Below are 25,171 nucleotides of genomic sequence, written 5' to 3'. Positions count from 1 at the left end.
TCGCCCGCGCACACGCGCCTCCCCGAGGAGAAAGAGGCGGGCGGGCGGGCGCAGAGCACCGCGGCGGCGGCGGCGGCGGCGGCGGCGGCTGCAGCGGGCCGGGCCGCCTGGAGGGAGGGGAGGAGGGGCGGGCGCGGGGAGGGAGGGGGCGAGGCGGTGGCGGCGGCGGCGGCGGCGGCGGCGCGGCGAGCTCGCCGCTCTGTCCTGAGTGTGCCTGCGCGGGAGCCGAGGAGCGGGTGAGTGCGCCGGCTGCTGCCGCCCGCCCGGCGGGCCGAGAGTCGGGGGCGGGGGGCGCAGGGAAGCCCGACCCGGGGGCGGGCAGCGGGCGGGCGGTGGCCGCTCAGGCGCGGCTGGGATGCACCTTGAGCGGCGCCTTTCGTTGCAGCGCGCGGGCGGCCCGAGCCTCGGCGGCAGCGGCGGCAACGGCGGCGGCGCTGACACCTCCCACCATGGACAGCTTCGACTTAGCCTTGCTCCAGGAATGGGACCTCGAGTCGCTGTGGTGAGTCCCTGTGCCGGCCGCCTGGGCACGCGGGAGTGGTGACGGGCGGCCGCGGCGGCCCGCGCGCCCTTACCTGGGCGGGGGGCTCGAAGCGGCCGGCGGCCGTGGGGGTGGGGTGGGCCGGGGGCGCCCGCTCCCCCGGCTCCTTCCTGCCTCCCCCGGGTGGATGGACGGCCGCCTTCCCGTCTTCTTGCCCCCCTTTCCTGTCCTCTCGCCCGGGGCTGCCCGCCCCAGCCCAGGGGCTGGTGATCTGGGGAGCCGGGGGGCAGAGCTCAGCCATGGAGAGAAAAAGACCCGATTTCTAGAACGTGTCACTAGTGCCTGGGGATCCACCCCTCGGCCCCTAGAACCCTCTCCCCTCCCTTCGCTTCATTTGCGCCCTCCCTCTTCCCTAAGAGCCTCTGGTTCACACCAGCGACCCCCTGGAGTTGGTGCTGCTGCGAAGTGCCCTTAGAGGATGCTCCAGCCTCCTGCCTGGAGGCGCCGGGTCTGGGCGGCTACATCTTTTCTGTCTCCTACCCGCTCCCACCCGAGATGGAAAGTGAACACCGGGGACAGGGGGCGAGTGTTTCTCCGTGCGGGAATTCCAGAGGCCTTGGCCCAGGGAGACTCCTTTCCTCGAGGTTCACAATTCCTTCGGGCCCTTTCTTCACACCTCGCCACAGTTGTCCTCCTCCTCCTCCTCCCCACCCCGGCGCCCCGCGTGTCCCTTTATTCCGCGCTCACAGCTCGTAGCCTGGGGAGCGGGTGGCCCGGGGAGCACTCCGGGATCTGTTGCTCCGCGTTCTCACGTTGAGGAGCTGCTGTAGGTAAATCGCCGCTAGAAGCAGTTTAATTCTCGCTGCGGGTTTCTCAAAAATCCCATTGGCTGCTTCAGCATCCCCCTTATTCTACCCCCCCCCCCCCCCCCCATCTCCTAAATGTTTCCAACCAGCCCTATTCAGGTGGTTAAATTACTGCCCACATATTCCTGGAGGAACTTGTGTTATGTTTAATATTTACGGGAATGAACATCTGCTGGAACAAGCATATTAACTGCACTCTGTTCTGCCTCTGGTAATTTTTTTTTTTTTTGCTTTAATTCAGTAAAGAGTTCACATGTGTCTAAAACTGCAAGTGGTGTGCACATGAATATGCAATGTACAATTTTAAAGCTAAACTGCTTTAAGATTTATAGGTTATATAGATGATATGTGGATTATTTCCAGTGACTGAGGCTTCTAGTGACTTTTATCTTTCTAAAGCCAGGTGTAACAAACTAAACTGGACACAAAGCTAGTGCATTATTGAGCAGTTTCTTAAAAAAAAATCCGATGATGAGTAACTACGCCTTGCTCTGCATAATGCTGGTGCTTATAAAATACACAAAGATGGGCCCTGATGTAATAAAACTTTCATATATTATGCTGGAAACTTCAAAGAGCCAGTGTAGAAAGAATATGAAAGATGTTATTACTCTATAAAAGTTGCTAATTACTGTCTTGTTGCTCCTGGGGTTATTTCAGTCTTTCATTTACAGATACCTGTTATTTTACAGGTTTACGTTTAGAAATGTTGGTTTCTGGCCCAAATTTAATAGTTTTCTCGATAGAAACTGTGCTTTAAAAATGACTTTTGCTTTTAAAAGACAGTTTTTCAGTCAAAGGGAAGAACTTACTGCTTTGGCATGTTTTTATGGTGCTTGTCAGTTTGCTGATTCAAATTGAAGCCCCCTCATGACTTTTACAAGTAATATTTTGAAATTATCAGCTCTAATCTGTGGGCTTTCCCAGCATAGGATCTAAGCTTTATTTCTCTTTGCATGCTTAGTTGCCAAAATCCTCCGGGTTACCTGGAGCACAGTTATACAATAAATGTCTATTGCATTGACTTAAAATTTACATTACCGACAGCACATTTGTTCTTTTTTAAAAATGAAAAAAAAATAAGCAGTTTTAAAAAGTTGCTGTACATGCAATCAGCATTTAATCAGTGCGTCAGTTTATCTTTGGCTTATGAAAATGTGCAGGCCTTCTTGCTTACAGTATAGTGGGACAGTTTGGCTTGACTGAGAGAGTGTTTCTAGTTTGCAGATGTAAAATTTACATTTTACAAAAGCTTATATATTTCTGATAAGTTAAAGATAAACCATATTTCTTGAGTGTGCATTTCTAACATAGACCTTTTCTCAGTTTATGGATGAATTTTTGCATATTTTCTAATTCAGTGTTATGGTTTATTTTTAAGTTTATAAGTGATCCAAAATAACTAGCATTTGAGTACTTTCTGTGTGTCAAATGTTTTCTTATCCATTTTTTTCTTATTTGAATCTCATAACAATCCTGGAGGTGGTAAGTAGTAGGAGTCTCATTTTATAGATAAGGAAATGGAGGCTTTGAATGGTAAAAGGTCTCTATGAGACCATAAAACAAATGAAAGTAGAATTTTTTTTAAAGATTTTATTTATTTGTTAGAGCACACATGCACGGCGGGGGGCGGGAGGGACAAAGGGAGAGGGAAAAGCAGACTCCCCAGTGGGCAGGGAGCCCTATGTGGGGCTTGATCCCAGGACCCTGAGATTATGACCTGAGCCAAAGGCAGACACTCAACCAGCTGAGCCACCCAGGCACCCCGAGAGCAAAATTTTTAAACTAACATTGACTGAACGCTTACCATTTACCAGGCACATTTCTTTGTTTTGTTTTTGTTTTTTTTTTTTAATTTTATTTATTTGAGAGAGAGAGAATGAGAGATAGAGAGCATGAGAGGGAAGAGGGTCAGAGGGAGAAGCAGACCCCCCGCTGAGCAGGGAGCCTGATGTGAGACTCAGTCCTGGGACTCCAGGATCATGACCCGAGCCGAAGGCAGTCGCTTAACCAACTAGGCCACCCAGGTGCCCTACCAGGCACAGTTCTAAGTGCATTATATGTTTTAGCTCATTTAGCCTTCACAACAGCCTTAGGAAATATTATCTGTTACTATTCCCATTTTACAGACTGGGAAATTGAGAGTGGGGAAGATCAGGTAACCTGCCCAAGGTCACACATCTAGAAATGGAGGAGCCATATTCGAACCAACCATTAACTTCTCAAAACTCAGTTTTCTGACTCTGAATCCAGTGCATTTTCGACAGTGCTGCAGATGTCTCCCAGTTTATGACGGCATCTCTGAAGTTAATTACAAAACAAAACCTTGATGGACTGTAAGTTAAGGTTCTGTTAAAATACCAAAGAAAGAGGTCAGAACCCTAAAAGATACTGATCTAAAATTAAAAATCTGAAAAAAACCATGATTTAGCAAACCATGCCTGCCCTACATGAGTTAACTATAAATATCTATAAATTTAAAATAAACACCACTAAAAACTTATTGTTTTAATTCATCTTAGGAAAAAATGTTTCTTTGGAGAGGGTGGGGAAAGGTACAGGTTAATGGCAAAGGAGAATGGTATTTTAAACCCTAATAGTTCTTTCCAGTTGGTAGGCACTCTTTTCCAAAAAAACAAATTGCGGTTTATTAGTTGTGACTGTGGCTTTGAACTAGAGCTAGCTTAGTCTAATGGTCACAGAAAGTGTCCCCAAATGACTGTATAGACAGTATGAAGAGAAAAGCTTGGTATTGTTGAAAAAATCAAGTAATTCAAGAACCATCTCCCCCACTTCCTTGTACCCGCCCCACCCCCACTCTGCCCAAACACCCATACTTATTTTTCAAAGGAGGCCTTCTGAGTCTAAATGGTCCAGATAGTTGTTTCAGCTTTTCCTTTCAGCCTTACTTAAAGTTGAAAAGAGTAGCCCTAATTTCTACTTCTAATTTCACTTCCCGTTTCTGGTTTAAAGCAAGAGTAGAACTCTTGGAACAAGGTGAGGGCACTTATCCTGCACCTGGCTCCATAGCTTCATTGGGTAGAGTTGGATCCCAGAAAAGGTGGAGATTCAGTAAGTTTGCAGGGGCAGATATCCTGAGGAACAGCACCTCTCGTCAACCTCCCACTCTCTTGCCATCTGCTCCTTCCTTTTCTCCACCAGCTTTTGATCAGCTGCTGGACATAGAAACCATTCCTCAGGGCCTTTAAAATAGTGACCATCCCTTTTAACAGGCTAACCATTACTTTCATTTGTTCACTTAAATATTAATTGATATTTCTTAAGTGTAAGACCTGGTGCTGATTGCTATAAGGAGTACAAAGATGAGTGAACTGTGGGTTGTGCATGTGATTATCTAGTGGGGAATGAGATGAGTATACAAATAAAAAAGGAAGTTTTCAACACTGGGGATTCAGAAGAGAGAAGACCATATTTGGGACTGGGGTGGGTAGTAGCGGAGGGAAAGAGGAAAAATTGAGTAAAAAACAAACAAACAAACAAAAAACGCTTCCATGGAAAGGGTGGCCTTTGAACTAAGCCTTGGAAGATGAATGGGATTTTTACAGATGGTGGGGGTCGGGGTATTGAGAGGACATAGAGGCATCTTGAGCAAAGAAAGAACTTGAACAAAGGCTTTCATGGTGTCTCTGAAAGATCTTTTATGAATCATGGTAGAATTACCTATACTAGGCATTTTAAAGATGCAGAACTTTTGTAATCAGTAGGTAGTTTCAGTGAATGGGAAAAGTTTTCCAAATGAACTTAGACAAAATTGTCTTTAATCTTCCTTATATATAAAACATTTTAGTTATTGGGGAGAAAGTCTATCGAAATACAATAGAAATACTCAGATTTCTCTCACCACACCCCCCGTAGCTTCGCATAAGCCAGAATCCATTTACTTTTGTTCAGATAGGCGTTATACTTTATATTTTTTCAAATTGGAACCTTTGAAGTTGTGATAAATGGATTGTTTCATACTTATCAATTTGTTCATTCAGCAACAATTCACAGAGTGTTAAGCATTACTACATGATAGGTACTATGGGACAGTGGCTTTCAAATGTTTAGACCATGACTAACAGTAATAAATCATTTAACATTTAGACACTTTGTGGGTAACTGCAACAACTGTCACAAAGTAACACTTACCCTTACTATGTGCGAGGCACTTGGATATTTTCTATTCTGTTTCCATTCTATTTTCCATCTTCCCATGGGTTGAAAACTCCTTGCACCCCCATGTTCCTATGGGGGAGGGGGAGTGAAGCAGAAGCCACACTGTGGTGCTTCCCAGTAATACCTACTGACACATTTGGTCCTCTTCAAATCAACTGCCAGTGAACATGCCCAGGCCATGGCTTCACTCATGCCTCCTAGTTAGGCTTCCTGGGCCCTGCACAGGGTCAGAAAACTGCTCCAGATTCCTGACCTTGACCCTCAGGTACCTTGACCCTTTTCCTACAGCCCCAGCAAAGCAAACAGTTCAAGGCCTACCACTATCCCTGTTGTGGGCTCTTGGGGTCAGAGCAGTTCAGTAGAACACAGAGGGCAGGAGGAGAGGTGCACGCAGGGACCCTCCACATGTTCTCTGCAGGGTGACTGGTGGAGAGCAGGCGGGTTGATTGTGCACATTCTTAGCGGCCCAAGGTGGCTGTATGTCTGGCAGCAGCGGTTCTCTTTGAATGCCCCAGAACGTACCCAGAGCTCTGGAAAGGCCTCAGCACATGCTGGGAAGAAAACATTTCTACAAGTGGCTCTCAGGGTAGGAGCTTGCAGGGGGCTGTGGGCTGCAGCCTGGAAAGGAGCTGGTTGCCTGGGTGCAGGAGGCAAGGAGGTGTCCATGGGAAGCTGTGGAGTGCTGGGGCCAGGGAGCTGAGTGCTGCTCCCAAGTGTAAGGAGCATCAGCCTGACTGTGGGTAGGTGTGTTTTGGAGAAAACCAGGTGGGAAGACTGCCTAATGTATGGTATTGAAGTTGAGGATTCAGGCTTGGCTGGGGGCCACACTGTTACCAGAGAGGATGCACACTGGATGTGCAGATGAATTTTAACCACATGCTTTCTGATGATGATGAAGATGAGTATTGTGTGTGGGGAAGTGATTCTTTCCTGTGTTCCAGATTCTCTTTTGTGAAAATGTAGGAGGGTTATAAAATACTCGGTATCTATTTCGGGAGAATGTCCCTATGAACCAGAATGGTTCTAATCAATGACACTTTAGATGTAGCAACTTGTATGAGGCCCTTTGGCATAATATTGGTTAGCATAGCAGTCAAATTAGGACAAAAAAGAATCTCGAAAGGAATGCAAGATTTTTTGTATATAAATGGAATTTAAACCTGGAATAAGTTTGCCTGTTTAAATTTTCTTTATTTTGAAAATAAAGCCGTGGTAGTAAAATCAAGGCCATAAAAGACTATTTTAATATCATTTATTGGTAACATAATGTTTCCTTGTTTTATTTCAAAGTGAAATCCATAAAACTTATTTTAAATATTGCCCGTTTTCTTTTGTCTGGGAATTTAATTGAGGTTTCTGAATTCAGCTGGCTCCAACCTTGCTTTCTGTTTGGCCCTGGGCAGCTCACGATTTTTCTCATTTCCTATTCTCAGTCTTGGTTTAATCACTTATAAAATGACAGCACTTATACTGGCCTACCTCATAAGGTTGTGATGTTAAGTAATAAAAGTGTCAATTGCTTTGTGAATGCCAAATGTAGTTCTTTTAATACCCTTCGCTTCCTTAAAAAGTCTCTTTATCATAAACAAGGAAGGATACAGAAAGGCCACGTTGGGTCAGGTCATCCATCTGGTACAGAGTTCTGTCCCTGGCAGTGGGATCCAGGGACGTTTGGAGTGGAGGTTGGTAGTTTTTCTTAGCTGTATATCATAGTCTAGCAGACAAATACACCCTCACTGGTGGTTGTACTACTAACATATGTAGATATATTAACCATTACATAATCTTTGATGTTTCACTGAGAATGTATTGAATTACCACCCATTACATCAAATGACTTCATTTGGCACTGTGGGTCTCATTAAATTATGTCAGGCTAATCATAATTTAGTTTCAATAGAAACAAAATACACACTTATTACCAGGGTAAGAGGACACCACACCATCCAAGAAACGAAATGGGTTTAGTCTACGGAAACTAACCCCTGGGGACATGATAGGGGCCCTGGAGGGGTTGAAGGAGTTTCAAAGGGAAGGGGGCCTCGAGAGCTGGTCTGGGTTGTTCCAGAGCACCGGTAAGATCAGGGGTGTGAGAATATCTAAAGGGGATGTGACCCGGGTGTCTCAGACGGTAACAATTAATTCCCTGTCTGTAGGAGGCAGTATATGCCCTGCCAGCTACTCTGTAGAAAATGATTCCTGGGTCAGGGAACCAGCAGCAGTAAGTTATCTGAGTTCTTCCACCTTCAAAATCTGTGCTCATTCCCATTGTAGGAGAGCAGGAATCAAAGAGTGCAGAAGTCATTAATTTTCTCTTGTGTATTTTTTCCCTTTGTAATTTTTCCACTCACATGTGGAGGACGGCATAGAGGGTACTTAAACTTCTTCACATAATTTCTTCCCAGGGGGCTCATTGTTAGCTGAGGTAAACAAAAAGAACTGTAATTTGAAGACTACTAACATAACAACTCAGCTTAGAGTTATGTGTTACCTTGATGCTGAAGATAATTTTAATTTTCCTTTTTTATGGACAGGAAATTAGTTTTCAGAAATCCTCTGGAGTGCTGTAATATGAGTCTGGTGGTCTTGGTTAAATTTTTGTTGTCATATCTCTACTGTTTACCTGAGTTGTGAAGTGACAGAACAAATTTTCTGTCAATATTCATTGAAATGTTAATTAGTTACCTGGCAGTTTAGATAGAAAAAACCTTTAGCGGATCATCACTGGTTCTGGGAAATAATCTGTTTTTATTTTCCAATTTCAGGATATATTTGTTCTTTCTATACAATGTATCTTGAGAAAGAAAAGACCCAGGGTTTAGAAAACTATTTTGAGAACATAGGTCAGTGTACTTAACTATCACCCAGGCCAGTGCTTCTCAGACATTAATGTGCCTTCAGATAACTTAGGGACCTTGATAAAATATACATTATGGTTTAATAGGTCAATGGTGAGCCTACGATTCTGCATTTCTAACCAGCTCCCTGGTAAACTGCTGGTCCACAGACCAAACTGAGTAATGAGAAAAAAAATTTCTTTAAAAAGAAGCTCTTTTGAAATTCTGCATTTTCTTCTCTTTATTTGGGTGGGGGTAGTTGTGTAATAACATTACAATTCCATAATTCTCTGAAGTTACATTTAGATGCGGCATTTGTTTTATTTTTGTGGGTCTTTCTAATACAATTTTGATGAGTGAGGGGGTGGTTCATTGTATCCTAGGGGGGATACAGTGGTAAATAAACATAAAAGCCCAAGTAAACAAAGTTTGTAATAAATAGGCTAATCACTTTTTACAGCTTTACAGTTCTTGTCAGTCCTTCGAAGGCCAGGTCCTTTTGCGTCAGGAGCGAATGCTCAGAGTAACTGGATACCAGGTCTTCCAGGCACTCCTGGATTTGTTGGGGAATCGCACAATCCTTCCTGTAGGTGCCCAGGACTCAGACCAAATGTCTGCATTCTCTCCCAGCCACTCTCTCTTTGGGAGGGAACTGGGGAGGTAGGGTGCTGAGGGGAAGGGAGGTGGCAGTGGTGGGGGAGAGGGGCAGCTGTTTGCAGAATGACTGCACTACCCTGTGGCCATAGCTGCAAATTGCATCTTGCCTCAAGTCCTGGGAGGAATCAAAACTCAAGCTCCAAGGGGAACCAAGGGCAAGCCTCAGGCACCTCGGGTGGGAGCCTTCTCTCCCAGGGCTGCCAGCTACCCGCTCCCTCAGCCCTGACCGCAGAGTGCCCTGAGTCCATCAGGTGGTCAGACAGAGCTGCAGTTTCCGGGTTTAATTGCCAGTCCTATTTCATTAGAAAAATAAGTGCAGATCAGAATAATTATGTGAGTAAATACAGCACAGTTGACTTTGAATGTGCTGTGAGACTGGCAGGAAGTTTATTTACTTTATCTTCTTAATGAAGGTGTGTGTGTGTGTGTGTGTGTGTTTGTGTGTGTGTGTGCACATGCACATTTCCATTCTCTGAAATGGCATAGGAGACTGTTGCTGATAAGAGCAAGCCACACTGGGTTTAAACAATTGTGACTATTTCAGATTTGGAAAAGAAAGCTGGCTTTTCAGAAATAATAGTGATCAGTTCAAATCTTGCAGTCTTGGGATGCATGGGAACCTACAGAGGAAGTGCTTGAGATGGCTTTTAGCCCATTGTTTGTGGCAAGACTCCTTATTTCTACTTCTAGTGGTAATGGTGCTGCCGTATATAGCATAATCCATTATGCTGTCTAATTGTGTTTAATAATTTCTTATAATTATTCCACTAATTTAACTTATCTTGCAGATTGGGAGGAGGGGAGGGAAACTTTTTCCCTCAAGAGTGAAGATAGGTTAGGCCCATAATAAGGAAGGCAAGTGTTTGGTATTGCTTTGGTTTGTACTAATATTACCAAATTAATATATTTTCTTTTACAGAAGAGAAAACACTATTTATTGGCTATTAATATATGGTACAAATAGCAGAATAGTCAGGTGATTTAGACAACTCTGAGGAAAAAAAAAAAGGACTCTCAGAGTCAGGGGTTTGCTCTGTTGGGTCCTAAGAAGAAACACCCAAGAGTTCCTTAAGAACAAAAAAGCAATTGATGATGTTCAGCTAAATTCTGAACTTTGGTTACATTATTCAGGCTTTTGGCCTTGACTGAGAAGACAGGCCATCAGCATGGCCCTTCCTTGCTTGCTCCATTTTATACCAACCATATTCCATGGCAGAGAGCCCACTGGTGTCATTTTTTCAGAATTGCCGAGCAAGAAAATGCTGTTGGAGTTTGAGGATGTTACCTCAGGCTAAGAGGCATGTATCTTCATGGGCCATGGACTCTGCAGCTCACTGAAATAGAGGCTTGGGATCTGGAGTGTTTTGGTCCTTCCATTTTCTGGAATGTCCTGCCAGCTCTTCTCATGATCTGCAGTGGTGGTGGAAATGAGGACTTACCCAATGGGAGGGTGGGACCCTTTGAGCAAAATATATGAGTTGTCTGTTGTCCTGAGGAAATAGGTAGTAGCATCAGTAGTAATCGGAAAAACCATAGTATTCCAACTGACATCTATATGTAATAGCCTCCTCTTTTTGATGTAAAATCAAATGGTTTAATAGTTTACTGTGGTATACCAATTGTACCTCTGGCTGTGTAACTCTGTAGGATGAAGCCTCTGACCTGGCCTATATTGTCTGTGCTCGGGTTAGGGTGATGCAGATAAAGTCCATGCTGTGTCTGAGGACCAGACACATCTGTTGCTATAGGATAGTCAGAGCTCAGAACAGATGTTGTATGCAGAGCCTGCTGAGTCCTCAGAAGTGTGTCCACGTGTAGGACAGGGCTGCTCAGCTGGTGCCACATGGACTCTTATTTCTGTTCCTTTCATTGAAGATAGGTCCTTCTTCAGAATATGGCGTGGCTTCTCCTGAGAACTAAATCTTTTAGGCGACTTTCCTTTAGAGTGTTTTTTGTTTTGTTTTGTTTTGTTTTTAATAAGTAGAGTTTAATCTTTGAGTGTGAGTGGACTACCTGAGAAAGGTCTGTTGTTGGAAACCTGGCCTATTCAACCAGTTACCTAGCCACCCTCTCCCCCCTCAACTTGAATAAATATTCCAAGGCTGAGTTAACAAGTTCTCAGTATGGAAATTAAATATTTATAGTCTAAAAAGGAAGTATGGTATTTAGTTTCTAATATTTAGGTAATAATTAGTTACATAAATTAGTTTCTATTCTTTTCCTTACTCTTATCCCTCAGCAGGACAAAAGTAATATTTTAAAGTCCTAAAATATCATATACAATAATGTAACACAGTATGGATGCTTTAAGCTGCTCTTTGTAACTTTCTTCCTCTAGATTTATAGGTTTCTGGGTTGAGAAGAAGAACAACCACTTACTGAACCAGACACAGAAAATGAATAGATCACTTTTCCAGCCCTTGATGTGTTTATGCTTTAGCCTGGAGCAGATTATTTAAATAATCTCAGTAGAGTTTTTATATGCTCTAATAGGGAATCCTGTGCAGTACATAAAAGGGTACCCTTTCCAGTGTGGAGTTTTAGGGAAGATTCGTGGAGAAAATTATATCTGAGTTTTACAGGATGAAGAGGAGTTAGGCTGGGAGTAGGGGGAATGTGGGTAGATACAATAGTGCAAAGGGTAAGCAAAGGCAAAAAGGTGAAAAATAGCATGTTATGAACAGTGATGAATTCTGGTAAGTTGCAGGTCTGAAGCATTCAAGATAAGGAATAGTAGGGGTGGAATGGGGCGGGCGGGAGGATCCCTGGGAGTCAAGCCTTGGAAGGCCTTGCTTGGCATTCCAGGGAGCTTGAACACTTTCCAGTAGGTGATAGCCTGCTATTGAGGACTTTGAGCAGGGGAACAAAATGGTCACATTTGCATTTTATCATTATTTCTAGAAGGCATTGTCCATGGATGATTCTGGTGGCTGTAAGGATCAGGAGGTCAGTCAGGGAGTTGATGGCTGCCAAGATGAGGCCAATGAGGATGGAGCGGGGGGGTGGGGAGGCAGGGGAGAGGTGTTTAGGTGATTATATGGGCAGAACTTGGTGACTGACTGGACTGGATAGAGGAATGAGGGACGATGAAGGACCAAAGATGCTTTTAGAACATTTAGCTTGTGTGATGAGGTAGGGAATATAAGAGGAGGAGCAAGCTGAATGGGGAAAGATGAAGTGGTTAGATTGAAATATGTTGCATTTGAAGTGCCTTGGGCCATGCAGGTAGAATTGCCTGTGGAAAGTTTACTGTATGATAATAACAGTTAAGGTTAGGACAGAAATAAAGATTTGGGAGTTACCTGCATACAGGTGCTGATGAGAGCTGTGAGATTGGACAAGATTATCCAGGAAGAGGGGAGAGAATGAGAATTAAGCTGAGGACACAGAGGGGCAGTGGGAGGGAACGCAGCCCTTGAAGGAGGTTGAATACAAATGGTTGGAGAGGTAGGAGACCATGAGAAAGCGGGGTCCCCCCAGGTCAACTGCTTTAGAGTAGTCACTTAACATGAGAAGGTTGAAGTGGTTGATGGGATGGCAGTGGGGGTGCAAGAATGGATAGCAAGTGGGGAAGTGGAGATTCTGAGTGGAAAGGTAGGGCAGATGGATGGAGGCATGTCTCAGAGAAGGAAGTGGGCGGGCTGCGCCAGGCCCAGAGGAAGAGGAAGAACATGTGGGTGGTTATAGATGTAGATATGTTGGGGGTGGTGGAGACTTCTTAAACAAATACCTGTGGGAAATGGAAGTTTTGGGGCATGGAACCATAGAGAAGACGATAGTATCAAATATTAGACTCTAAAATGTAAATAATAAATGTTTCATAGTTTTGAATAAGTCACTAATGAATGAAAAGTCTGCATACACCACTTTAGCATAAATCTATGTCACACCATCTGTAATTTAATTAGAGTGTTTTTAAAAGTAATTTTGATTCGGAAGTAATTGGATGAAGCTCTGTAGCCAGGAAAAAATTTGTAGACTTTTCTAACTGAGGACTGTTCAAGTGGATTTTTAAGAAGACTGACAGGGTGAGGTGCCCCAGCATGGTCTTCTGACATTAATGGCTCTATCTCCTGAGAAGGACACTTAGCCCATCTGGCCTCAGGGATTCTTAGGTTTTCTTGTATGTAAGAAAGTGTAGTGAACCCCTTACATGTATCATATCTCATTTAATCTTCATAACCTGTGAGTAGCTTCTGTTATTCTTTATTTTATATCAAGAGCAGGAAATAAAGGTGTAAAGTGACTTAATCCAAAGCCCCACCACTAGTGTGTACAGAGCTGGGGTTTTAGTCCAGGCGGTCTGGCTCCAGTCCTCACGTGTAGCCAACCAGCACCAGTGATGGAATCATAGGGCATGAGTTCCAAGGTTCCTTCCAGTCTTAAAATATTTGTGATTTTATACGTATATGTTTATAGTTTCTAGCAGATACAGTGCAATACATATGGAAAAACATCTTAATATTTAGTTTGAACTTTTTAATTCAGAAGGAATAATATATTGTGTCCAAGTTGTGTATTTTGGACTAGAATTCCAATGAAACAGGTTTTACTGTGCAAAGATTGTAATTCATTGCCATTTTAGCTACTAGTTGTCAGTGTTTAAAATATATAAAAATACATTGTCTATATGTTCTCTTTTAATTATTTGTATACTCATAAAACCACTACTTTGACAAGTTTAATGGATGAAGAAAATGATAACAACTGTTCACCACAGCTGGTCAAATCTACCATAACCCCTAAATGTAACTTTATTAATAATGATAATGACGGTGCAGCAATAAAATGAATACAAGTACCTTATGAAGGTAATCTGAAATTGTGTGTGAGCTGATTCTTTTTTATGTAGATTATCTTACAGTTTCTTTTTAGTTTCTACAGAAAGACAGACTATCTCTTCTAGCTCTAGGATTGATTCTATAAAAAGTGTTGCTTTAATGATAGAGTAAATGGGCTTAATTTATGTCATAAGCACTTCAGGGGAGGTAAAATTAATAGATTATTGGCATAAGGAATGGTGACATATTGAAACAGATGACAAAAATGATTTTAAATGTGTAAAAATCCTCGAGTAGAAGACAAATTAGACTTTAAGGTAGGTTAAAAATCCACTTGGTGACAAAATTCCAGAAAGACACCATCTGGTAATGGGAAGGCCAAGGGATTTGGAACCAGCATGCAGTGGGTTCAGATTATGACTGTGCCATTTTCTAGTTGAGCAAGTAACTGAATCTTCCTGAGCCCGTTTCTTCCTGTATAAAATGGTGATAATGCCTGTGCCATGATGTGTCATGAAGATTAAATGAGATAATATAAACAGGTAGCCTGGCACATAGTGGAGCCTCAGAATATGGTAACTTTATTATTAATTCCTTACTCTTTTCTCATGGTTACTTAATGTTTTTGTTAGCAATTGTATTCAATGGCTGTATCCATTCTGTTGATTAAAACATATTTAGAAGCATTTATGTGAGTCACTCAGTTTGTATCTTTTTAAAAACTTGATTTTTTTTCCAGGTCTGGGCTTGTGTTTATTTAATGACTACAGATGAGAATAGAAGATAGTCTAATACTTTCTTCCATTGAGAGCAGAAATATTTTCTTGTGACTTCACAATCCTCTTTAGTGTTATTATAAAGATCCCTATGTATGTGCTAAGAAACACCTATTTTTTAAAAAGAATTATATGCATTTCCATTGAAATAAAAACCAATGAAGACAGAGAACTTGAAAATTGATGAAGCAGTTATATTATTGAAATGTTTAGGTGGATTTAGGAGCAATGACTTTGGATAGCCCCAGGGACAAAATTTCTAGTAATTTTTCATCTGTACCAAACCGAGTTCTTTCTACCATTTCAGATGGATGACCGTACCTTGACCTCCTATCTCTACTTTGATACATCCCCATATGATTGCTCCCCAGTTTCAGACTTAGAATGACCTCAGATTCTCTGGCTGGATGACAGCCCATTGCGGTCTGTGCAGTGAACCTAAGTGATGTATTCATCGTTTCTATAGACTTCGGGTTTGGGTGCTTTCTGTTCCCTTCTCTTATCACTGCATTAATTGCTGCTACAGAACATAGGATAGCTTTACATCAGATTGCCTGATTCTGGCAAACCAAGATGAGTCATTACATATTTCTTTCATACTGAATTGTGAAATCAACATTCCCTAAAGCTTGTTTATGACATCCCTCAGGTTTGTCTACTTACAGATAAATTAAAATGACAAAGTGGTTTAAATGCTAGGATTGTAGTTTGTATTAGTCAGCTTTTGTCAGGCAATGCTGTGGGAATAACCCCTAGATCTCAGTGGCTTACGATCTCAAAGTGTAATTCTTACCCATATTCCGTGGTACTTGAAGGTCAGCTGTGCCCTGGTGTGCCTTTTTCATTCTAGGATTTAGGCTGACAAGAGTATACCTTTTTTGGAACATGCCATCCTCTCGGTGGAGGGAGTGAAAGAGCTTTTGCTGTCTGTGGCATACGTCATATGGCTCCCATTTCAACGGCCTAATCAGTCATGAGCCCAAGCCTGACATCAGTAGGAAAGGCAAATACCCTCCTTTTATAAAACAGTAGTGCCAGTCACTTGGCCACTTACAGGGATGCATATCCTCCTAAAGGGAGACAGTGAAAAATTGAAAACAATGATATAGTCCTACTGTACAGGTCATCAGTATTTTGTTGTTGTTGTTATTGTTAATCAGTATTTTTAAATTAAAGGAAAATAGTAAGATTTGAAAAAGACCTTCCTGAATTGTCTGGTAGCGTGTTCTTTTATATTATAGAATTTTTCTGTATTTTGGCCCATGGTTTTCCTTTTCCTGGAATTTATCACCTTTTTTGAATTTTCACTGCAGAAAGGGGGGCTGATGAAAAAATTTGGTGAAATGCATTTCACCCAAAGAGCCAAAGTTTCCATGTTATCAGCTTTACAATAATAGGGAAATTATTTTTGAAAGCCATGTGTTTACTTAATATTTCATTTTTAAGCAATTTGCCTTTATCATATATAGTAGAATACTATTATTCAATTATTATGTCCAGGTTCTTAAATTAATGACTTGATTTTGCCACTTAATAATTAGAATCAAATTGTGATTGAAGAGTAAAATCCGTATATAAATTGGAAGGGAATCAGGCAATAAACTATCTGATTTATAGGAAAAGAAAAGCTGCATTAATGTTTTCTTTAACTGAAGCTTTGTTTATGACTTGAGTCTGGTTTTGATTTTTGTTTACAACAAATTTAAACAACAAAAGAAGATGTGGTAACCTACAAATACAGAGGGAATGATAATTGACCATTGATGTGAGTGAATGAATGTTTATTGAGGTCCTGAAGGTAAATGGTATGAAAGGAATTTCTTGGAACTTAGCAGGACCTCTCAGAGTTTAGGCTTACTCTTGGTTCACTTTACACCTTATAGATTTTAGAGCAGGCTGTCTGTATTCAAGTTTTCAGAAAAGAAACAAATGTAATACTTTTCTGAAACAATGAAAAATCTTCCTTTCTGTGTATGTACAGTTTCTGTTACCTAAGAAGCGTGTTCAATATTGTTGGAATGATATACCACTTTTATGTTAATACTAATGAAATTGAAGAAGGAAACAGTCCACACCAATATTGTGAAGTGTTTAATGGTATTTAAAATCTCTGGGAGACTGGGCCAAAGTAAGAATATAAACTAAATAACTGAAAATGTAGTCATTACTTTCTAGTTTGTCTGAGCACCAAGATGCAATATTTTGAGCTAATTGCAACTGCTATAAAGTACTTTGAAGAAAACCCATTAGAAGAAAAGTAAAACCTGAACAGATTAGTGTTCTTTAGTGAGCCTGGCAGAATTTCTTTTGTTGCTTCACAATCTTTTCTATTTCTTATCACTTCACTTTCTTGGCTCTATAAACAAAAGTACCTTTCCCTCCACATTTTCCAGAACTGTGTGTATACCAGGAAACACGTTTCTTAACCAAATATTATAGATAGTCTTGAAAGCCAAAATAAATTCTGAATTTTATATTCTACATCTCAGGTTGAGATTAATGAAATTAAAAGAGCAAGCTTTTTAGTTGCTAGTATTTAGTGATGGGATCATGGGTCCCTGATATTTTTACTTTCTTTTTGTATCTTGATCTTGTATCCTGCAACCTTGCTGAATAGATTCATTAGTCCTAGTGTGTGTGTGTGTGTGTGTGTGTGTGTGTGTGTGTATTCTTTAGGATTTTATATGTGCAAGATCATGTTATCTGTCAATAGAGGTAGTTTTGCTTCTTCCTTTCTGATTTGGATACCTTTTATTCCTTTTTCTTGCCTAAGTGGCATGTTAGAATGTTTAGTACTATGCTGAATAGCAATGGTGAGAGCAGACATTCTTTCTTTGCTTATTATTCCTGTCTTGGGGGAAAGCATTCAGTCTTTCACTATTAAGTATGATACTGTTTGTGGGTTTTCATGGATGCCTTTTATCAGGTTGAAGAAGTACTTCTTTCTATTTCTAGTTTGTTAAGTGTTTTTATCATGAAAGAGTGTTTGATTTTGTCAAAGGCTTTTGATATCTATGGAGGCAACCATGTGGGTGCTGTTTTTTATTCTATTTATGTGGTCTGTTATGTTGACTGATTGTCGTATGTTGTACCAGCCTTGCATGCCTGGAATATTTCACTTGGTCATGGTATATAATCCTTTTGCATGTTGCTGGATTCATTTTGCCAGTATTTTGATGAATAACTTCCTTTTTTGGGAAGACTTTCTGTCAATTTATTCTTTGATATTGGAAACTCAAGAACACTGGAGAGAAAAATAAAGGAACGTGACTTTCCCGGGACTTGGCCCCATGGAAATACAGAAACTTCATTTCTGCACATACTCCGAATGACTGTCCTTTAAGTGATAATCAAACTTCAGAATACACCTACCTGAGTACTCAAGTTCAGACACTTATGTAACGGTTATCTAAAGAACTTTACCTTGGCGTATGCTTAAAAATTCCCACATAATGTTATTTCTTATATGACACGTTCAGATTTTAGGTACTGACCCTGTGGAAGTCACTTAAAATTTTCTTCTTAGCTTAGTTTCCTAATCAGTAGGCAGAATTATGAGGAGCAAATAAAATATGGTATGTGAATATGCTCATAAAATATTATATAATATGGTAAGATACAATTATTTATATTTATATAAGCAGGTAAATATAATTACTTAGCACAGGGACACAAATTCAAATAACTTTAGGGGCCAGAGACCAAGTTACATAATTGGATGTGATGGGGCCTGTGGCCAGTTGGAAACTTTGCAACCTTGCTTCAGTACACTCAAATTCAAAGGAAAACAAACAAAATAAAATGAATGAAGCGAACTCAAATCCCCACTGTCCTGGCCAGACATCACACATCTGCCTCCCCTCTGTGACACCCCGATTCAGTGATAGAATGTGAAGACCTGGGGTCTCATTCCATTTCCACCATTGAGAAAGTTCTTTTTTTTGTTTTGTTTTGTTTTGCTTTTTAAGATTTTATTTATTTGAGAGAGAGAATGAGAGAGAAAGCATGAAAGGGGTAAGGGTCAGAGGGAGAAGCAGACTCCCCGCCAAGCAGGGAGTCCGATGTGGGACTCGATCCCAGGACTCCAGGATCATGACCTGAGCCGAAGGCAGACGCTTAACCAACTGAGCCACCCAGGCGCCCCCACCAATGAGAAAGTTCTTAACCTCTCCTAGGATTCTTTTTCTCATTTGTAAAATGCAGATGATGTATGCCTTGTCTGCCTCCAAGGGCTATTGTGAGAGGCTTAAGGGGAGTAACATATGAAAATGACTCGAAAACTATTCAGGCCTATATCAATGTAAGGAATATTGTTGTTTCTTAGTTTCTGTAAATCTTAACTTTCCAATGATGACACTTCCTTGTTAAGAAGATTTCATAGCCAGACAGTGGGAAACTCCAAAAGGCCAGCTAGAAAAGCCTCCTTTCAATAGAGTAAGCTTGGTAACAGATGTAAACCAACATCTGCATAAAATTTGCCAGTCATTCAGCAGTATCTGAGGCTCAGCTTGCCAGTTCTTCTCAGCCAGCAGGACATAGTCATAGAAACTCATGATTCTAAGTTTATTGAGCTCCTACTAAGTGGGGAAGCACTGTGTTAGCTTGGAAACATGGAAGAGTAATGTGGCCCGTGCTTTGAAGAAGCATGAAGTCTTGGTTGGCAAGCAAGCAGTATCCATGAAATAGCTCTAGAATCTGGACTCATAGACTATCAGCTTGTCTGGAAGGAGACCTGGAGGTCATCTATCCAGCCATTTCCCTCATTTTACAGCAGAGAACACTGATACCTATAACTAAATGTTAATATCTATCAGGTAGGCCAGGTGTTCTCAAGTCTAGCTCCTTCCCAGCATCACGTGGGGATACAGTCTCTGGGGTGGGGTACCAGGAGTTCATACTGAAGCACAAAAGATCACAGTCCTGGAGGATTCTGGCAGACCCATTTTGCTTAATGGATTTGGGAATGGTACCAGTCAGGTTGTCAGTGGTTTTGGAATTTAGGGTTTAGGGAGTTCATTGAAAGGCCAAGAAAGGGCCTGATGGGGGACTTTCATGTTACAGTAATGGGTAGGTAAGATTGAGGTGACCAAGACTTTGGGTGAAGGTATGGAATTGGGGATTGGCATAGCCAAGGTCATGAGCAAGATATTTTACATCATGAGTCTCTCTTGGATAGCAAGGTGCTGTAGGAGATTTCATACATTTGCTTTGAAAAAGAGCTATAACATGCTCAAGACAACCTGATAGTCACTTGGATTTTTTTTTTTTTTTTTTTGGTAAAGGTTTTAAGAAAGTATTTGATTGCATTACAGGTGATTCTACAATCCTAAGCATTTTTTTTCTAGTTTATTATTAATATCATGGTTAGTATCTTCATTGCCTTCCCCAAATTGTTTTCAGATAGACATCGATAAATTAGTCTGCTCCTTTCCTGTATTTCTTGGGAATAAAGTAGTTGATATGCAGTATTCTAATAAATACATCTGGTTAAAGAAGTGTACTATAGACAACCAGTAAAGACATTAACACTTATAAACTATTCTTTGTTGAAAATAATTTTATTCTTTCAAGAAAGTGAGTTATCTCTCTGGTATTTTAAATATTATTAAGATACATGAAGCTATCTGCAGTCTTCATGATAAATAAATAAATGTACTCAACCAGTGTGTATAAGACACCACGCAATTTCCTTTTCGTAAAATGTCCGTCCACTTTATATTTACATATATAGTAATTTTATAGTTATGCATTCTGTATGCATTTTATAGTTTCATTCATTCCACTGTCAAAATGTTAGTTTGTTTTTGTACAGGAACAATTCTCCCTAGTCTGTGAGTTGGTTGAAAGCAGTAACAACATAGTAGTGATTAAAAGCATGGACCCTAAACCAGATGATCTGAGTTCTTTACCCCTGCTTTGTTGCTCGCTAACTATGGATGACTATTTTGTCAGGTGTGAACTCTGGAGAAAAATAATACCTATCACAAAGGATTGGTGTCAGGATTAAGAGAGTTAATCTGTGTAAAGTGCTTTAAAGTTATCTAGTTAATGCCCCTCATTTTATATATTGAGGAATTGAGGGCTTATTCTAAGAAACTTACTCAAGATCATTAAGAAATGAGAACCTGGACCAGAACCCAAATGACCCGATTCCCAGGCTAGGTGAGAAGGGAAGAAGGTTGCTTCTCTCTGTGTTGTCACTTGGTCTGGCTCTCTCTCTGAGTCTCTCTGGCCCTCCTCCCCATGCTCACCCCCTCCCGCAACTCTCCTCTCTCTTCTGGATCCCATTCTTCCTCTTCAGCCTTGTAAAGTGGATTCTAAACCTGGAGGTCAGGGAAACCCCTAAGGTCATATGCACATTTTTATTTTTCTTTTTTCTCTTTATCTTTTCTGAGAAGAGGGCCTACAGAGAGCCTGCATTAGACTCTCCAAAGCGACTGTGACCCTACTTCCCTGAGTGTGCAAGCGGCTCTAGCAGGAGCCGGTTTCCATTATGAGCAGAAGCCCAGGTGGTGCTGGAGAAGTCTAAGAACCGTATTCCTTTGTTAGTGTTTCCAGCTGCAGAGGAAGGAGTGGGCACTAATAGGGCTGCTGGGTAGAGCCGTTCTGCCAGGCAAAAGTGATTTTATCGTGAAGACACTGCCGCATCTCTTCTTGACTGCGTGAACAAGTGAGAGGCTTGGGGTCCTACAGCCAGACCATAAAGACAATGCAGGTCATCGTTTGGAAAGTAAGCCCGTAAGAACTTAGAGCCAATAGGGCACGCTTTTTCTCTGTCACTTGGTTTTGGCACGGCTTAGATTTGCCTTCATGGAACATGAGCTGATTGACCTGGACTTTCTTACAGCGATGCATACGTGCTGAAAGAAAAATTCTGCTGCTCTGTGTTCAAATAAAATGAAGGGACCATTGTTGTATATAAGGACTTAGGAATTCAAATGCATTATGATGTTAGAAGAACCATTTTACAAGAATGCATATGCCATTGTATCCCAAGGGCTTTTCAAGTTGATTGTTGAGTTATCCTGCACCAAATAGCTTCACATGTCCCTTTTGTAGCTATAAGGTAGCCCAAGACTTTTCTCTTTATTATGCAATATTTAGATTTATCACACAGCAGCTCTAACGTAACTGATGGCAATGCACTTCTTGTTGCAGTGGCAGGATCAAGGACTTTTTAGTATCGTCTGGCTAGACACCAAGAGATAGAAGTGAGCCATTTCCTCCCTGGCAGTTAGGTGGAAAACAGGACATATTGGGGACATTTAGTTAAGCCTGGCCAGACAGGAGGACTTTATCAGGGTAACATTCTTTTACCAAGTATGTGTGATAAAGCCAGGGTTAGGCTTTGGGAATTTGGACCTGGCCTATATTTAGCATCCAGAAACCACTATGGGGCTGTCATTGGTTAGGAGTTTCCAGTCACAGTTCTTATTGAAGTTAGGTAATTTAGGCATATAGGACAGCGGTGTACTGTTTGTTCTAGAGTTTGTTAGTTCGTTCATCCATTCATTCATTAGTTCATATTTCAACATGTCTCAGTTTTTCCTGACATTAGGTTTACTTGTAGGACATTTTTACAAGGATCTGAATAATTTTTGAGATCGTGAGAGAAATTCATGATGAAAAATTAAAATTAGGAAAACATTAGAGGGCTTATATACTTTCACAAACCCTCTCAAAAAGCTTTCCAAGGCAATAGACGTTAAAAATTACTAAATCAAAAAAAAAAAAAGAAATGTCAATAGGAACTTCTTTCTTTAAATGGATTTTTTTTTTTAAAAAAAACCCTCACATACACAAGATTTTTCTGTTAGGTTACATCTAATTTTTTTTCCCAATAGAGATATTTTGTTCTATATAGGTTACCTATATAGGTTACTGTTATGGGAGAGTTGCTAATCAATGAAAGATCAAATGTGGGCTTAACCTGGCCATGCCACTCATTACAATCTGATATTTTATTTCTGTATCTATAAAGTTGGGATGGTGATACTGTCCTGTCTACCTCATGGAGGTTGTGTGAGTAGTAAGTGAGTGAGCAGTGCCTTACTCTCAGCACCTGATAAATTGTAACTTTTTTTCCCCTCAAAGATTCTGTGCATCAGAAGGCAAATCAGAGTCAACTGTGGAGGTCCTGTTACCCTAATCAAAGTTGTCTCTCCTCTCCTTTTATCTGTGAATTTAGAATGTGGGTGGGATATGGGCCAAACCGTTTCTAAGCCAGCTGAGAGAGGGACCGCGCAGGCCAGTGGAAATCCGGGAAGGTAGACCAAAGTGTGGATTCAACAGAACCTATCTGTCGGAGGAACTCACTAGGTTAACAGGTGGTCACAGAAGTTGTGGGGAATTTCTTGTTCTTCCAACTCTGTTTGATGTGGCCGCCCAGGGATTTCCCTGTCTCTAGATCTGAATGAAGGGGAGAAAATTGCTTTTAGCCAGAATCCACATGCTGTAGTATGGAGATCACTTCATGGCTAGAGAGAAAACAGTCTGAAGTATCAGGATCTTTTCTTATATTGAAACCTAATCATCCCCCTTCCTGAGGCAGTTTACCTGATTGCACTTGTAGCCCGTGGGCTTGACTTAACTCTGTAGTTGGCTCTGTTCCCTGCGGTAAACTTAGAGGAGTATGAGGTCTTGTCCTTTCTGTGGTTTTCGGACTGCCGTTCAGGCTGCGTTGCTGGTTTCTACAGGTGTCTGCTATTATTGACTTTTAACTCTGCTCAGTCCTCACGACTACCTTCTGGATACCCCTCCATCTGCTCCTCACCCAGAAAAGGCCAAAAGGTTCTCAGCCTTGTCTTAATCATCACCCTAGGTTTCTTTAGAGCTATTCCCTTTTGGAGAAGTACAGATTTCAACTTAAGGTCCTTTGGCCGCACCCTGGGGCAGGGAACAGCATTTATGTGTTTTCCTAAAGGCAGAGGTGAGTGACCCAGCTGATAGGATGCAGGTTAACCTGAATTTTTATCATAGCTCAGTATGGAGCCACTCTGTCCCACTGGACAAATGGGGCCAACAGGACTCTGAGGGATTAAATACATATTTAAGTGTCGTGGCCAGTGAATGGTGGAGGCAGGGTTACATCTTTGTTCTAATAGGCAGAGGACTTGTCTTCCCTTCGTCCCCAGAAGAGGACAATGCCCTCCTGATCTGAAGTAGACATTTGCCTGAAAAGCCTCCAAGATGCACTGATTCTTAATCTTTATGTGTAAACTGGTCATTTAGCCCGAACAATACAAATTATTTCCTTCACAGAGAACATCTGAGGCAAACTGGTTAGAGCTTGGTGCATGCCTATGCTTTTTTTAAAAATCAGTTTTACTTTTGTTTATTTTTTTGCACTTTCCTTCCTCTCTCTCTTCTCCCTTTCTTTCCTCTCTTCCTTTCTTTATGTAGCCAAGATGGTAGGCTTTACTTTTGCCTCTAGTCTCCAGGCTTTAGGACAATAATTTATTGAGAAATCTGCATATGGCTTTTTTTTTAAAGCTTTAGTCAAGGCCTTGAATAAAAATGTAAAGGAAAAGAAACCCTTCCAGATGAATTTTATTAATGTTTTAATTAGAAGTAATTTATTCTTTGTCGGAGCTAAGGAAAATTACAATAAATATCCGTGTAATACTGTACAAATAACAATAATGGTTAAGAGCTACTAATAATAGCATCCTATCTACATTCTCCCTGGTCATCACAGTAACCTACCACAGCAGGGAGAACAGGTGAGGAAACCAAGGCACAGTTGGGTTTAAGCCCAACTGTGACACTGGACATAACGTCATTGTACTATGCCATGCTGAATTTAAAGCAAAGTGGGTGCTCTGTCTCGTTTTAAAGGATATTGCATCTCTTATAACCTTTTTTTGTATATTGTGGTTCTTGGTCAGTTTGTTGTGTCTGAGTGCTATAGGACTAGCACAGTATAGTGATAATGACAAGAGTAACAGTGGAGTGTGTGGTTAGTGCAGGGAAAACTAAGACCAAGATGTTCTGTCTACAGAACAGATGGCCAGGAGCTCAGGAGCACCAGACTCAAGGGAGACTGACTTCTTACTCTTACAGTGAGTCTGCTAGCACCTCATTCCCCCAGTGCTCAGAAGTAATAGATGCATCGGTCAGAACCTTGGGCCCAGATGAAAATAAGCTTCAAATCAAGGAGCAAACGCTGGTACAAGAACCTGGACCACCACCAAGAGTTTAGATCGCTTGTGCAAGTGTTTATGAAGCTGGGGAAGTTCAGTTTCTATTGAAGGGCCAGAAGAAAGTACAGTTCACATTGTAGGGATCTGCTCCTTTCTGAGAGCAAAGCAGGGACGGGTCAGTCCCAGTTGAATTCACCACACACTGATTGTTTGCCCATCGTAAAGTAAGGGTGACAGGCAAGAAGGAGCAGTGTGTCCAGACAGTGGCTGTCCTGAGGAGTTTACAAGTTAGCTGAGAAACTTGAAATCTGCTAGTTTGCTTGTTTCTAGTGGGCCTTTTGTGTTTTTTAGGTTAAGTATACTCTCCTATACACAATACTTAATTCCACTTGACATCATATGATGCTCAATTTTTTATTCTTTACTCGGGAGATGTTTAGGAGTCCGTGTGA

General features: G+C 41.4%; 1 protein-coding gene across 3 annotated transcripts in view; it reads left to right on the top strand.

Annotated features, from left to right (window-relative positions):
• The window catches only part of AFF3 (ALF transcription elongation factor 3), a 568,701-nt gene that overhangs the window by 38,578 nt on the left and 504,952 nt on the right, over window positions 1–25,171 (top strand). For 2 of the 3 annotated variants that reach the window (XM_073897854.1, XM_073897853.1), the window contains exons 1-2: window positions 160–236; window positions 386–502. In XM_073897854.1, coding sequence (XP_073753955.1) covers window positions 450–502 — 53 coding nt within the window. In that variant the 5' untranslated portion in view covers window positions 160–236; window positions 386–449. Of the gene's footprint in view, window positions 1–159; window positions 237–385; window positions 503–25,171 lie in introns of those variants that run through there. The other variant, XM_025869010.1, reaches the window with a different exon arrangement.

Source organism: Callorhinus ursinus, unplaced genomic scaffold (assembly GCF_003265705.2).
Source record: "Callorhinus ursinus isolate GAN/ISIS: 27379988/994484 unplaced genomic scaffold, GSC_fseal_2.0 scaffold10, whole genome shotgun sequence".
Classification (NCBI taxonomy): domain Eukaryota; kingdom Metazoa; phylum Chordata; class Mammalia; order Carnivora; family Otariidae; genus Callorhinus; species Callorhinus ursinus.
Note: the sequence above shows the minus strand (reverse complement) of the source record. Positions and strands in the feature narration are given on the sequence as shown.